Raw genomic sequence first — 13,610 nt, 5'->3', positions numbered from 1 at the left:
TATATATATATATATATATATATATATATATAAATACACACAAATACAACAACAAAGAGTCTATACTCAAAACCCCTTATATCACCCCCAAGATTATATGCTTTTCAAAACACAGGTCTGACTACTACAGAGAATTAATCACCTTTCACGGTCTTCTGTGGTTTCTGGTTCATAGGTGAAATCATCCATGCTTTGATTGGCGTTGCTGCGCGCTCCGGTGTTTCCAGATGGGCGCAAACAAGATCAGCATGCTCTGAAGACTTCACTTGAACAGCTGTTTCATCGCATCAACAAGGGAAGAAAACAGAAGACACTTAAGTACTTAATGTGCGCTAAACCTAAGCTATTAACGACCTAGATGTCACCTTTACTACGTCGTTTCGGTTTAGGGGTTGGGAACGAGGCTTGAACCGAGGTGCTCTTTTTTGGGGTTTGAGCGGAACACTGGCAGCCCACATCCCGCGTCCGAGGCTGTCGGACAGACGCGAGAAAGGCCCGATCAGTAAAGGCTAAAACACGTGTGGTATGCATTACTAACATAAGCACGCCATCTAGATACACTCACCTTCATACTCTGTGATGCGCCAACCGTGTACACCGACGGAACAGCGGTGTTCTTCAGATACAAGACCCTGGCAAACCCCATTTGGTGCTGGGTTAAATTCTGGAAACACTCGGGCGTGAAATGCCTCGAGCACAGCCGCGAGTTTACCGTTAACCCTTCCTCTTCAAAGTGCAAAAACTCAAGCCAGCGGGACCGTAGCCAAGGTGGTCGTGGGATACTGAAAAGGGTTTTGTTGGGCAAACAGCCGAAAACACACCTCTTTGCCATTTTTGCAATCGTCACAACTCTTTAAACAACTATGCGGTTGTTCTTCTTCTTCTTCTAAGGTTTAACGGGCGTCTGCAAACCAGTTTAGGTGCCTCTCCGCCACCGTCTGGATACTGCGTGGAGCGCCGACAGGAGAGGGGGAGGAATAATAATAATAACACGTAAATCCTGGTAATCCTGTCTTGGACCAGTTTTAAGTAGATTTTGCATTGTGATGTTAAGCACACATAGTAAGTCTTTAAGTTCAAGTCTTTCCATTCATGTGCATTACTTCCTCTGTTTGGCTGAAATGCATGCATTGTCCCAGTTCATGTTTGCTGAGATGATTAATTATATCTTCTTTTTCTTTATTATGGACTATCCTCTCTGTATTAAAGGAATAGTTCACCCAAAAATGAAAATTTGCTGAGATTTTATACTACACATCCGTAGATGAATTTGTTTCATCAGATTTGTAGAAATGTAGCTTTCCATCACTTGCTCCTCTGCAGTGAATGGGTGCCGTCAGAATGAGAGTCCAAACAGCTGATAAAAACATCACAATAATCCACACAAATCCACTTCATCAATGAATGTCTTGTGAAGCCAAAAGCTGTGTGTTTGTAGAAACAAATCCATCCTTAAGATGTTTTTAACTTCAAACCATTGCTTTTGGCTAAAATAAAAGACCTTTATCTATAATTTCGCTTTCTCCAGTTGTCTGGTCTGAATCAGGAGAGAAAGGCACAGATCAAGCACTGTTTACAAGCCAAAACAACTCTAAACAAATTATGTGGGTGCATTTAAAGTAAAAAAAAGACAACAACATCTTGATGGATTTGTTTCTTACAAACACGCAGCTTTTCACTTCATAAGAGGTTAATTGATGGACTGGAGTGCTGTGGATTACATTGTCGCAATCATACTTTAGATTTAAAGGGGTCATGTGATGTTGCTAAAAATAACATTATGTTGTGTATTTGGTGTAATGAAATGTGTTTATGTAGTTTAAGGTAAAAAAAAACATTATTTTTCACATACTGTACATTATTGTTTCTCCTCTATGCCCCGCATTTTTGAAACGCGTAAATTTTTAAAAAGCTCATCGTTCTGAAAAGCGAGGTGTGCTGTGATTGGCCAGCTATCCAGTGCGTTGTGATTGGCCGAATACCTCAAGCGTGTGACAGAAATGTTACGCCCCTCACCATACTGTGATGCCCTGTCAGGCCGGAGCGAGGATTCACAAACATGAAAACCCATTATAAACGAGGCATTTGTTGCATCCAGTGGGGGCATAATTACGGATTATAATGACTTATACTTATACTGTCTTTAAACATAAAACCATGTCTGCATTTGTGATCGGAGAAATGACAAACAACAAGTGCTACAAAAAACTGCTAGATCTAATTTGCCTCTTTTAGAATAAAACAAACACAACCCCAGGCATTTAATAGGCGTTAAATAGCATTAGCAATAAAGTGGCTAAATTAATAAACTCAAGATGGCGCCGTTTATGGTTGCCATGGTGTGGAGCTCTCCCGTTCTTTAGCTGTTTTTGTTTGTTTGTTCTGTTCTTTAGTCATTCTTTTACTATCAGTTTTACCAGAGACAAACTACTGGACATAAGGCAACACACACCAGACAAAATTGTTCCAGTTTTGATTATTTAGACGGTTTGTTGGATGTTCTAGTCAGCGTGCTGGTTAAGCTCCGCAAACGCGGCTTCCGAACAGCGCTTCCTAGTATCCATCTACCAAATCTCAGATTTAAAAAAAGCAAATCTTTCCTGTGAACTGCCAAAATACAGACAGCATGCCCTACCAGAGACAGTAATACAGGTGCATCTCAATAAATTTGAATGTCGTGAAAAAGTTCATTTATTTCAGTAATTCAACTCAAATTGTGAAACTCGTGTATTAAATAAATTCAATGCACACAGATTGAAGTAGTTTAAGTCTTTGGTTCTTTTAACTGTGATGATTTTGGCTCACATTTAACAAAAACCCACCAATTCACTATCTCAACAAATTTGAATATGGTGACATGCCAATCAGCTAATCAACTCAAAACACCTGAAAAGGTTTCCTGAGCCTTCAAAATGGTCTCTCAGTTTGGTTCACTAGGCTACACAATCATGGGGAAGACTGCTGATCTGACAGTTGTCCAGAAGACAATCATTGACACCCTTCACAAGGAGGGTAAGCCACAAACATTCATTGCCAAAGAAGCTGACTGTTCACAGAGTGCTGTATCCAAGCATGTTAACAGACTGAATTACTTAAATAAATGAACTTTTCCACGACATTCTAATTTATTGAGATGCACCTGTATACTGGATCACTGCCACACCACAATAAAGGATGCATATCACTCTGTCCCACGGGCAGCTTTGAGGCTCTCGGATCACTGTCTAGTTCATCTTATACCTACCTACAGGCAGAAACTGAAATCAGCTACACCTGTAATTAGGACTGTAAAAAGATGGATTAATGAAGCAGAGCGGGATTTACAAGTCTGCATTCATACTGCATTGATTGGAGTGTTTTTGAAGCTGGATGAGCTCACAGATACTGTAACATCATACATCAGCTTCTGTGAGGATATGTGCATCCCCACGAGGTCATTCTTATTATTCAATAATGATAAACTGTGGTTTACTGGGAAACTCAAAAAGCTTCATCATGCCAAAGAGGATTCATACTAACAAAGGAGATCAGATTGGCTAAAAAAACTACTCTGAAAAGCTGAAAAAACTGTTTTCAGCCAACGACCCAGTGCTAGTCTGGACAGGTCTGAGGAGCATCACCAAGTACAAGACACCACCCCCACAGTCTGTGGAGAATCAACAACTGGCTGACAATCTGAATGTGTTTTACTGCTGGTTTGAAAAGCCCAGTCTCACACCCCACACCCGCTCTGATCTGCACTTCACATATACACCTACCCCCCTGCAACCCCCCTTCCTGCCTCTCCCACCATTCAACCTGCTCTTAAGGTCTGTGTAGAGGATGTGAACCAGGTCTTCAGGAAACAGAAGACTAAGAAAGCTTCAGGCCCAGACGGTGTTTCACCTGCCTGTCTAAAAGTCTGGGCTGACCAACTGTCCCCCATCTTCACACAGATCTTCAACAGATCACTGGAACTGTATGAAGTTCCCTGCTGCTTCAAACGGTCCACCATCATTCATCATTCACGGTCCCCAAAAAGCCCAAAATCACTGGACTTAATGATTACAGACCTGTTGCTTTCACGTCTGTGGTCATGGCCTAACTGAAGGACATCACTGGACCCTTGCTGGATCCTCTTCAGTTTGCCTACAGAGCAGACAGGTCTGTTGACGATGCAGTCAACATGGGACTGCATTACATCCTGCAACACCTCGACAGACCTGGGAATTATGCAAGGATCTTATTTGTGGACTTCATTTCGGCCTTCAGTACCATCATGACTAATCTTCTCTCAACCAAACTGACCAAGCTCTCCGTACCCACCTCCATCTGTCAGTGGATCACCAGCTTCCTGACAGACAGGCAGCAGCCAGTGAGACTGGGGAAACTCACATCACAAGACTCTCACTATCAGCACTGGTGCCCCCCAGGGTTGCGTTCTCTCCCCACTGCTCTTCTCCTTGTATACAGATGACTGCACCTCTAAAAACCCTGAATCTGAAGTGGGACATTCACATCGACTATTGTAAAAAAGGCCCAGCAGAGGCTGTATTTCCTTCTCCAGATGAGGAAATTCAACCTGCCACAGGAGCTGCTGAAGCCGTCATTGAGTCTGTCCTGTGTTCATCTATAACTGTTTGGTTTGGTTCAGCTACCAAATCAGACATCATGAGACTACAGTGGACAGTCTCGTCACTCCGGCCGGACAGGGCATCACAGTATGGTAGGGGCATAACTACAATGGACAGTCAGGACTGATGAAAGGATTATTGGTGCCCCCCTGCCTAACCTAATCTAACCTGCAAATACCAGCGTAAACAAGACCATGAGGATTCAATTGTCGCATCATACACCTGCAGCGCTTCTGTGAAAGGAGAAAAACAGAAATTAAGTCTATAAAAGGAATAAAATAAATATAATAGGCTATAATATAATTAACATTAACAAAAGGGAAAAACCCCCACTGTGCAACAAATAGGCTACGCTCATTTTTGTGACACTCTTAATGCACTTTATTTTCTTTTTATCTGATTTGATTTTTTATCTATTTGATTAAATCCATCTGATCGCATAGGCGCCTCACACACACAAACAAAGATTAGTTCTACCGTTGCCTGACATTTCAGCCATTCATCATCAAACTAAAATGCAGTCAACCAAACATAAAAGTTACACAGTTTATTTTAAAAGGTCCGCTGTAAAAATCAGCGTGCAGCGCCCAAACAAAAAATGTTGCACATGTGAAGGATTTTACACGGATATTAGAACATGAGTGAAGTATAAAAGCCATGTTTAGGCTACGTAATGAATAATAGTTCCCTTTCAGTCGGTCTCTCTCGACGTCACGTTGGTGACCGACGAATTGGGACCTTGCTTAGAGAGACCAATCCACGTCGAGTGTAAACTAAATGAGCCAATTCACATTGGCATGCAATGATTGCATCGACGGGGGTGCAGCTAAGTGGTATATAGTGATCCCCCCGGTGGAGCGGTCGGTAGTGATGCAGTTGTGTCCTAAGACCACCTCCTACTGGCCGGGAAACCCATCGCTCCCCTCCTCCTTCGGGAAGGATGGGGCTTCCGCAACGTTCCTGTTCCAAGTGGAACGGGCACGTTTTCCCGTTCCAAGTGGAACGGGCACGTTTTCCCAGTGTTATCAAATCTCACTGAGTGGGTAGTGCTATGACAACAGTGACTGGTCTTCTTGTTGTGAGCCCCGGCCTACTCCAAAAAGGGGCGCAGGAGGCTTGCACAGGACACTGGAAGGGGCAGCATCCATGGCGCTTTGGTAGGGATCCCAATTCATCGGTCACCGACGTGACGTCGAGAGCGACCGACTGAAAGGGAACGTCTCTGTTACGTATGTAACCCTCATTCCCTGAAGGAGGGAACGGAGACGTCACATCCCGTCGCCACGGCTGCTGTACCACCGCGGAGCGGCCGGGTTACCGGCTCGGCTCCTCAGCAAAAACCTGGTATGCATTGCACTGGCTGCCTTTTTATGCTCACGCTGTGATCAGTGGCAGCTGGATGCAATCATCGCATGCCAATGTGCATTGGCTCATTTAGTTTACACTCGAAGTGGTATGGTCTCTCTAAGCGAGGTCCCAATTCGTCGGACATGATGTCTCCGTTCCCTCTTTCAGGGAATGAGGGTTACATATGTAACCCAGACGTTATGCAAACAAATGTTACAAATATGGCAAAAATGGAAACATTTGGATTCTTGTGGTATGAGACAGGCTCATGAGCCCAATGCCTTTTCAGTTTTGCTTGACATTTGTATGCTGTTTATAATGAACACCACTATAGCCTAATTTGTTTAATATTTAATTTTTACTACTTATTTTTCATTCTTAAATTTTAAATATATGTTGTAGAGTGAGGGGAACTAAATAGGCTGTTAATATTTACCAGTATTTTAATATACATATAAAAAAAATAATAATGTAGCCTAATTGTTTGCAATTACAAGGTTAGCGGTGTTTTTGGAGTAAGATTGGACAGCTGGCCCCGCCTTCACATGACAGAGAGACATCAATCATAATGTTACTGCCACCAAATAATACATCAAACCTGACCATGCTTCCTAAAAGTACACTTACTGGAATGGGTTTGACCAGAGTCGAGGACTGTGTAAAGGCATTCGCCTCTTTACTCTGTCAAAGAGAAGAAGGGATCTTATACAAAAACAAGATTCATTTGAAATGTTATATGTTTTCTGTGTTTTTCATTAAAGTATGTCAAAATGAATAAAACGCATAGTAGTCTGATTCACAAACGAATCGTTCCAATTAATTGGTTTGAATTACTTTCAAACGAGTCAGAGCCGTTAATCAATCAAAGCAGGTCTGCAATCACAAAATGGTTTAGACTTGTTTCCAACTGTATGATTTTACCAGTAAATTAAGATTGGGACTACATTATTTTTCTGGATAAGCATGCACTGCCATTAAATGTATTAAAAAAAATCAATCAAATAATATTTTTACATCTATGTAATCAGTGACAGAGCACATGTGTGCGTGTATCATGCAAATGTAGCATTCTTACGAACAGTACTTTTTGTTTACTGTTTATCATGCCTTAGAAGTAATAATATTAATAAACCCCTAGCCATCAGTATTTTGGCTGTTGTATCCTGAGAGTACAGATTTGTGAGATCAGTACTGTGTATTGTACAGAACCCCTATAATGAGTGTATTGTTACACTCTTACTATTTACAGATATTCATCTTTTTTTTTTGGGCTTTTCTTTTAAAAGAGTTTTGACATTGTTAGTGACATTCACACTGATCGCCCATAACCACGGGTACATCAGTACGAATCAGAACATATTCTGAGGTGCATAAAGAGTCCCACTCCTGTACTGCAGGAAACAGTGTGTCATTTTATCAATCATTTCTGCACTTGCATTAAAATACAATAAAATAAAAAAAAATACCACATACCATGAAAATACTGTTTGGTGTATTCACCTGTGCCGACAATGCAGCCTTTCCCGTGAAGGGCCCTGAAACTTTACAGGCGGATTCTCTGAAGCTCTGTGGGGTGACCAGTGGGCCGGGCATGAACCCTGGCAGTGACACAGGCATCCCATGACCCTCTGTGGGGGGATTCGTATATGCAGGAGGAAGTGGACCAGCCGAACCACAACTGCTCCCGCTGTCCTCCATATTTGAAGCAGACGGTCTTGGGTCTCGGGTGCCACAACCCTGAAAGAGAGAGACCAGCACCGGGCCTCCTGGGTCAGCAGAGAGACGAGGAGCGAGGAGAGGCTCCACCGAGTGAACAAACGCAGGCCCACGCATGCTTTCTCCCACAGTGGAGCTTGTTGACTGGGGCGCTTCTTTGGGCAGAGAGCTGCCAAAAAGCTCTTCCACTGTGATCTGCTTCACTACTGAGTGACCGGACTGTGGAGAGGAAACAACAACAGATTCATGTCACTTACCATTTCTTCATGGGTCGATCACACACAGTGACGTCACAAAACATGTGTGTTGCAAATCAAGCTCACATTCTGACAGTAGCAAAGCTACAAAATTAATATTTTCAAAGATTAAGCATTATATTTGTAACACTACATTATAAGTGTAACACATACAGTCTGTTTTCTTTCACGCGGTCTTTTGCACTGATTGCTGTGAGCAAACCATGCAAGTTGACATTCTTTTTAATTAAGCTTATGTGAAAGTGCAATAAAATATACTGGATTTTGGATGCTTCATCGGACATAATACAGCAATTACACACCAGGCACAGTGTAACAATACTTCATGAATTACATCCTAACTAACCAGTCCATTACAACAGTTTGTTCACTGTGCTTCTGTTCTTATTTTACTGAACAAAATCCTGTCTGCCACAGAGCACCACTCGCATCGCTCTCCACAATATATTTGTCCTGAATCAACGTTACTCAACTCACCCTAGGCTGCTTTTGACAATACACACTGGTTTAAACCATATCATATTTTAATATTAATGCATCTAGGTATTTCGTCCTTTGTAAATGAACACAAAATCAGCCACTGACTTATAAGTTTAGCAGGGACCTGTTTTGGTAATATCCTTAACAGAGGGTATCCTTAACCTGATAACTTCGGGTTTTCTTAACTTAAGGGCTTTGTTGCAACTGGGCGGAGATGATTAGTATTGACTATAATAGAAGAGCAAAAAATGTTTGTACAAATCTAGTAGAAGTGCTCTTGGATGTGTGTGATTAGCAGCACCTTCTCGTGTTGAGCGGCTGGGATGTCCTCTCTCTTCTCGTGTGACGGTGCAGAGCTCACCCGAACATCTCTCTCCACTGACTGACTCTAGAAACACACACAAAATACATAATAATAGATCTTAACAGTGTGGATAACCAGGTCTAGGTGCTTTCAATTTGAGCAGCAATTTTGCTGTGAAAGTGAACAGCAAAAAAACAGCAGGGAAATGAGCCGTGAGGGTGGTCATACCCTTTGATACTCCTCTTTAGCCTTGCTGAGCAGCTCCAGGATATCTGTGGGTCTGCTCTGAACACAACCATTGGTCCTGCCGCTCAGGCCTCTGTCGGGAGACGCTCGCAACGCCTCCTGTTTGACTATCCTACACACACAGAAAAACAGCTGGGGACTACAGAGATTTAACAGCAATTCAGGCTACTCTAGTTAAATTCATTATTTACTCAAAATCAACCGTTCCATTCACACAGTGACATATTAATGAGCAGACACTAGGGCGATTTCACCACCCATTCGCATATGACTGTCAACCAGCCTGCCACGGCAACACATCACCATGACAACTGCTCAAGCCCATGCTAGTTACCAGGCAACCAACATTTTACTGAAGCAAGCTGGGTGTTAAATCACGGATACTCACTGTAGCATGAGCCGTGCAATCCGCTGGCAGTCGGCCTTATCGTAGAACCAGATACTGTAGATGCCCACTGAGAGACACACGCAATCAAATAAAGCACAGAAGATAACACACAGGTACAGAGGGGCTGTGCTGTGAACATGTGTACACTTACAGCGAAGAGCTCAACAAACAGCGAGTTACAGAGACTTACAGTAAAATATCAGTCGAATAAACAAGCTAAAATGTGTGACCACACTGGAAAACATTAACTGTTTTACTAAGCCAACACAAATAGTTTCAAAGCAGCTTTCCTGAAAATCATAATGTTAATGTTTATAATATCTCAATACCTTTTGCCTTATAATCGCATAGCAGATTAGAGCTGGACAATAATATAGTTTACATTTTGCAACGATATACACAATCAAGCAGCTGAAATTGGCTACATAATATATATCTATCTATCGCTTGATGTGCATGTACCCTACACAGATAAAGTTGCATGCACTATATATTCATCACTTCACTTCCAACAAGACTGACAGTGACATGAAGGTGTTCGTTATAATATTCAGAAGTCTTGCTTCATTAATAGGAAGATCTGCTATTTGCTTCACTCTTAGTAAAGAAAGTTCTTCAACCCTATAAAATACTTGTTTTTCATTTTTAAAAAGAACAGTTTATTGAACCTTCGGACAAAATATAAAACACATTTAAAATATGTTTGCAATGCGTGTTCTTTGTTTAGCATCACGTTTGATACACCAGGCTTTTATGACTCAAATAGTACGTAATAGTACTTTTTATTCAGAGGCCCAAACGGAGCATAAATATGCAATTTGATGCAGATGCTTAGTTAGTTACATGCTTGGTTTTATGATCAAAACGCTATAGTTAATAAATGCTCCTCAAAAGCCTGACGGAGGATTTGATCCTCACATCTTAACATGATTTGTCTAATAAATGCATAAATCTAAGTTGCTTCAGTCCAGTAAGTGTTCATCTTGAAATGCAACGGATGTAAAAGCTATTCTTATATTTACGTGATTAAAATCAGTAAAAATGTGACGGCATAAAGAAGCACAAGCTGAAGGTGGACGTTTTTACAATTATACTAAAAGGCCTTTTACATGCTAAAGATGATCAAGCAGAACAGGTCTTTCAGCAAAGTTTTGATCCTCTGGAGGCCTTAGAAATATGCGTATGGAATATGATACAGCACACTTTACAAGGGAGACGCTGCAGAGTCAATGATGACACATGATGCACGAGTCAAACAGGGCTCTTCTCACTGCAACGGATGGACAACAGATGAACACTTACAGTTGCCGTTCCTGTACAGTAGGAAAGGGTCCTGGAGCTGGAACTCCAGGTCTTTATTGATCGGCTCCACTAAGTTTTCTGCACTCAAACGGTTCATAATTGTGAAGCCATGATGGGGAGAAGCCGACCTGCAGAAACCAGCCATCCTCACATTACAGCACACCACTACATGACAGAGCAGCGTGTTATTAATGAATTATTAGTATTATTATTATAGCGAGTGTCGCTCACCTGGCATACACAAACAATGTGCCTTCAATCTCAGTCTTTTCCTAAAGTCAGAGAGATGTGTTAGTTTTCAAACAGCTTTCATATTCAATACTAATACACTGACTTCCCAAAAGAAGTACAATCGTTGACTGAAGCGTGGCTTTGAGTTTGTCGTGACTGTACTGTCAGATAAAAGCTGATATCTTTTTCATTGGCAGAAGACTGACAGAAAGTCATACTGATTGTACTTTCAGATTAGTTTATCATCAGATGGCGAGCTCGCCTGGAGTCATGCATCAGCTCCTAGGCGTGTTTATCTCGACTGCTAATATAAGACACTGGTGCTCCAGTAAGCTTACCCCCTGCACGCTCCTGGTGAACTGATATAACGGGTAATAAACAGACAAACACCAGAAAGGACAAAAAGAGCGTAGCAGCTGCAGGCTAACTGACGTGCGCGCGCTGACATGGCGACGCGTTTTGAAGTCTCACCCATTCGTTAGCTTTGGAGCTGAAAGTATAGAGCGCGACCTGTCCGGCGACGTCCAGCAGGTTCACGATGTAGGGGTCATGCTGCTGCAGAGCCGCCAGACTCATGAGCTGTCCCGTTCTATTCACACACTCCATCTTTACCATACACTCTGATCTTTACACTGCGCCTGCACGGAACACTTTTCAGGACGAACACTTCCGGTTGCCGTTTCCTTATGTCCGTGCTTCGGCCAGGTTTCGCTCATGGTTCCGTTGAGCAACCGTTCTCACTCAGGCCCAGTATGTGTACATAGAGCCAGTCTAATGATAATATCGCTCAAATAAATGTACATTTATATACTTTGTGTAATGTATGCCTGTAAATTTGACCGTCTTTCTGATTATTATTATTTGCCCTTTTGAAAATTCGCGGAAAGCCTTTGGAGGGTTTTGTTGTCGTGTACTGATTTGGGTTAAACCGATATTTAAAGCAGTTTTAAAAGTGTAATCCAGGATCTTTTTTGTTTAAAGTAAATAATTGTGCTCTAGAAAGTATTTTATGTAATTCCAAAAAGTATAGTGCTTGAAATTGTCGCCTGAGTGTGTGTGTGTGTGTGTGTGTGTGTGTGTGTGTGAGAGTGTGGTTATTAGAGAGTGTGTGTGTGTGAGAGTGTGGTTATTAGAGAGTGTGTGTGTGTGAGAGTGTGGTTATTAGAGAGTGTGTGTGTGTGAGAGTGTGGTTATTAGAGAGTGTGTGTGTGTGAGAGTGTGGTTATTAGAGAGTGTGTGTGTGTGAGAGTGTGGTTATTAGAGAGTGTGTGTGTGTGAGAGTGTGGTTATTAGAGAGTGTGTGTGTGTGAGAGTGTGGTTATTAGAGAGTGTGTGTGTGTGAGAGTGTGGTTATTAGAGAGTGTGTGTGTGTGAGAGTGTGGTTATTAGAGAGTGTGTGTGTGTGAGAGTGTGGTTATTAGAGAGTGTGTGTGTGTGAGAGTGTGGTTATTAGAGAGTGTGTGTGTGTGAGAGTGTGGTTATTAGAGAGTGTGTGTGTGTGAGAGTGTGGTTATTAGAGAGTGTGTGTGTGTGAGAGTGTGGTTATTAGAGAGTGTGTGTGTGTGAGAGTGTGGTTATTAGAGAGTGTGTGTGTGTGAGAGTGTGGTTATTAGAGAGTGTGTGTGTGTGAGAGTGTGGTTATTAGAGAGTGTGTGTGTGTGAGAGTGTGGTTATTAGAGAGTGTGTGTGTGTGAGAGTGTGGTTATTAGAGAGTGTGTGTGTGTGAGAGTGTGGTTATTAGAGAGTGTGTGTGTGTGAGAGTGTGGTTATTAGAGAGTGTGTGTGTGTGAGAGTGTGGTTATTAGAGAGTGTGTGTGTGTGAGAGTGTGGTTATTAGAGAGTGTGTGTGTGTGAGAGTGTGGTTATTAGAGAGTGTGTGTGTGTGAGAGTGTGGTTATTAGAGAGTGTGTGTGTGTGAGAGTGTGGTTATTAGAGAGTGTGTGTGTGTGAGAGTGTGGTTATTAGAGAGTGTGTGTGTGTGAGAGTGTGGTTATTAGAGAGTGTGTGTGTGTGAGAGTGTGGTTATTAGAGAGTGTGTGTGTGTGAGAGTGTGGTTATTAGAGAGTGTGTGTGTGTGAGAGTGTGGTTATTAGAGAGTGTGTGTGTGTGAGAGTGTGGTTATTAGAGAGTGTGTGTGTGTGAGAGTGTGGTTATTAGAGAGTGTGTGTGTGTGAGAGTGTGGTTATTAGAGAGTGTGTGTGTGTGAGAGTGTGGTTATTAGAGAGTGTGTGTGTGTGAGAGTGTGGTTATTAGAGAGTGTGTGTGTGTGAGAGTGTGGTTATTAGAGAGTGTGTGTGTGTGAGAGTGTGGTTATTAGAGAGTGTGTGTGTGTGAGAGTGTGGTTATTAGAGAGTGTGTGTGTGTGAGAGTGTGGTTATTAGAGAGTGTGTGTGTGTGAGAGTGTGGTTATTAGAGAGTGTGTGTGTGTGAGAGTGTGGTTATTAGAGAGTGTGTGTGTGTGAGAGTGTGGTTATTAGAGAGTGTGTGTGTGTGAGAGTGTGGTTATTAGAGAGTGTGTGTGTGTGAGAGTGTGGTTATTAGAGAGTGTGTGTGTGTGAGAGTGTGGTTATTAGAGAGTGTGTGTGTGTGAGAGTGTGGTTATTAGAGAGTGTGTGTGTGTGAGAGTGTGGTTATTAGAGAGTGTGTGTGTGTGAGAGTGTGGTTATTAGAGAGTGTGTGTGTGTGAGAGTGTGGTTATTAGAGAGTGTGTGTGTGTGAGAGTGTGG

General features: G+C 42.2%; 2 protein-coding genes across 3 annotated transcripts; both read right to left on the bottom strand.

The window, feature by feature from the left end:
• Positions 1-9: 9 nt before the first annotated feature.
• LOC107549567 (THAP domain-containing protein 8-like) lies at positions 10-1,214 on the bottom strand. 2 transcript variants are annotated; one of them, XM_016230697.1, is made up of 3 exons: positions 566-1,214; positions 366-471; positions 10-274 (listed from the first exon to the last, which is right to left on the bottom strand). In XM_016230697.1, exons 1-3 carry the CDS (start codon positions 830-832, stop codon positions 135-137), a joined length of 513 nt encoding a protein of 170 aa, XP_016086183.1. In that variant the 5' UTR covers positions 833-1,214; the 3' UTR covers positions 10-134. The 2 variants fall into 2 exon arrangements, with proteins under 2 accessions (XP_016086183.1, XP_016086185.1); XM_016230699.1 differs by lacking the exon at positions 366-471 and having other exon boundaries at positions 210-274.
• A 3,557-nt stretch (positions 1,215-4,771) lies between these two features.
• Positions 4,772-11,594, bottom strand: LOC107549557 (mRNA-decapping enzyme 1A-like). The gene is made up of 10 exons (XM_016230686.1): positions 11,356-11,594; positions 10,885-10,925; positions 10,654-10,781; positions 9,352-9,418; positions 8,946-9,075; positions 8,715-8,801; positions 7,461-7,895; positions 6,588-6,641; positions 6,488-6,499; positions 4,772-4,846 (listed from the first exon to the last, which is right to left on the bottom strand). The coding sequence occupies exons 1-10, from the start codon at positions 11,497-11,499 to the stop codon at positions 4,772-4,774; spliced, it is 1,173 nt and encodes a 390-aa protein (XP_016086172.1). The 5' UTR covers positions 11,500-11,594.
• Positions 11,595-13,610: the final 2,016 nt, after the last annotated feature.

The sequence above is a fragment of the Sinocyclocheilus grahami genome, unplaced genomic scaffold, assembly GCF_001515645.1.
Source record: "Sinocyclocheilus grahami isolate Dianchi unplaced genomic scaffold, SAMN03320097.WGS_v1.1 scaffold375.1, whole genome shotgun sequence".
Classification (NCBI taxonomy): Eukaryota; Metazoa; Chordata; class Actinopteri; order Cypriniformes; family Cyprinidae; genus Sinocyclocheilus; species Sinocyclocheilus grahami.
The sequence above is the reverse complement of the archived record's forward strand: the minus strand, read 5'-3'. Positions and strand labels throughout refer to the sequence as shown.

Bases quoted from the DNA above. Each gene is read 5' to 3' on its own strand.
- LOC107549567 (XM_016230697.1), bottom strand. From the start codon at position 832: ATGGCAAAGAGGTGTGTTTTCGGCTGTTTGCCCAACAAAACCCTTTTC. The intron at 472-565 runs GTGAGTGTATCT...TCTGTCCGACAG, and splicing joins GCGCATCACAGAGTATGAAG to CCTCGGACGCGGGATGTGGG. The intron at 275-365 runs GTGACATCTAGG...GCGATGAAACAG, and splicing joins ACCGAAACGACGTAGTAAAG to CTGTTCAAGTGAAGTCTTCA.
- LOC107549557 (XM_016230686.1), bottom strand. From the start codon at position 11,499: ATGGTAAAGATGGAGTGTGTGAATAGAACGGGACAGCTCATGAGTCTG. The intron at 10,782-10,884 runs GTGAGCGACACT...TGGTTTCTGCAG, and splicing joins ACATTGTTTGTGTATGCCAG to GTCGGCTTCTCCCCATCATG. The intron at 6,642-7,460 runs GTGAATACACCA...TCTCTTTGACAG, and splicing joins AGGCTGCATTGTCGGCACAG to AGTAAAGAGGCGAATGCCTT.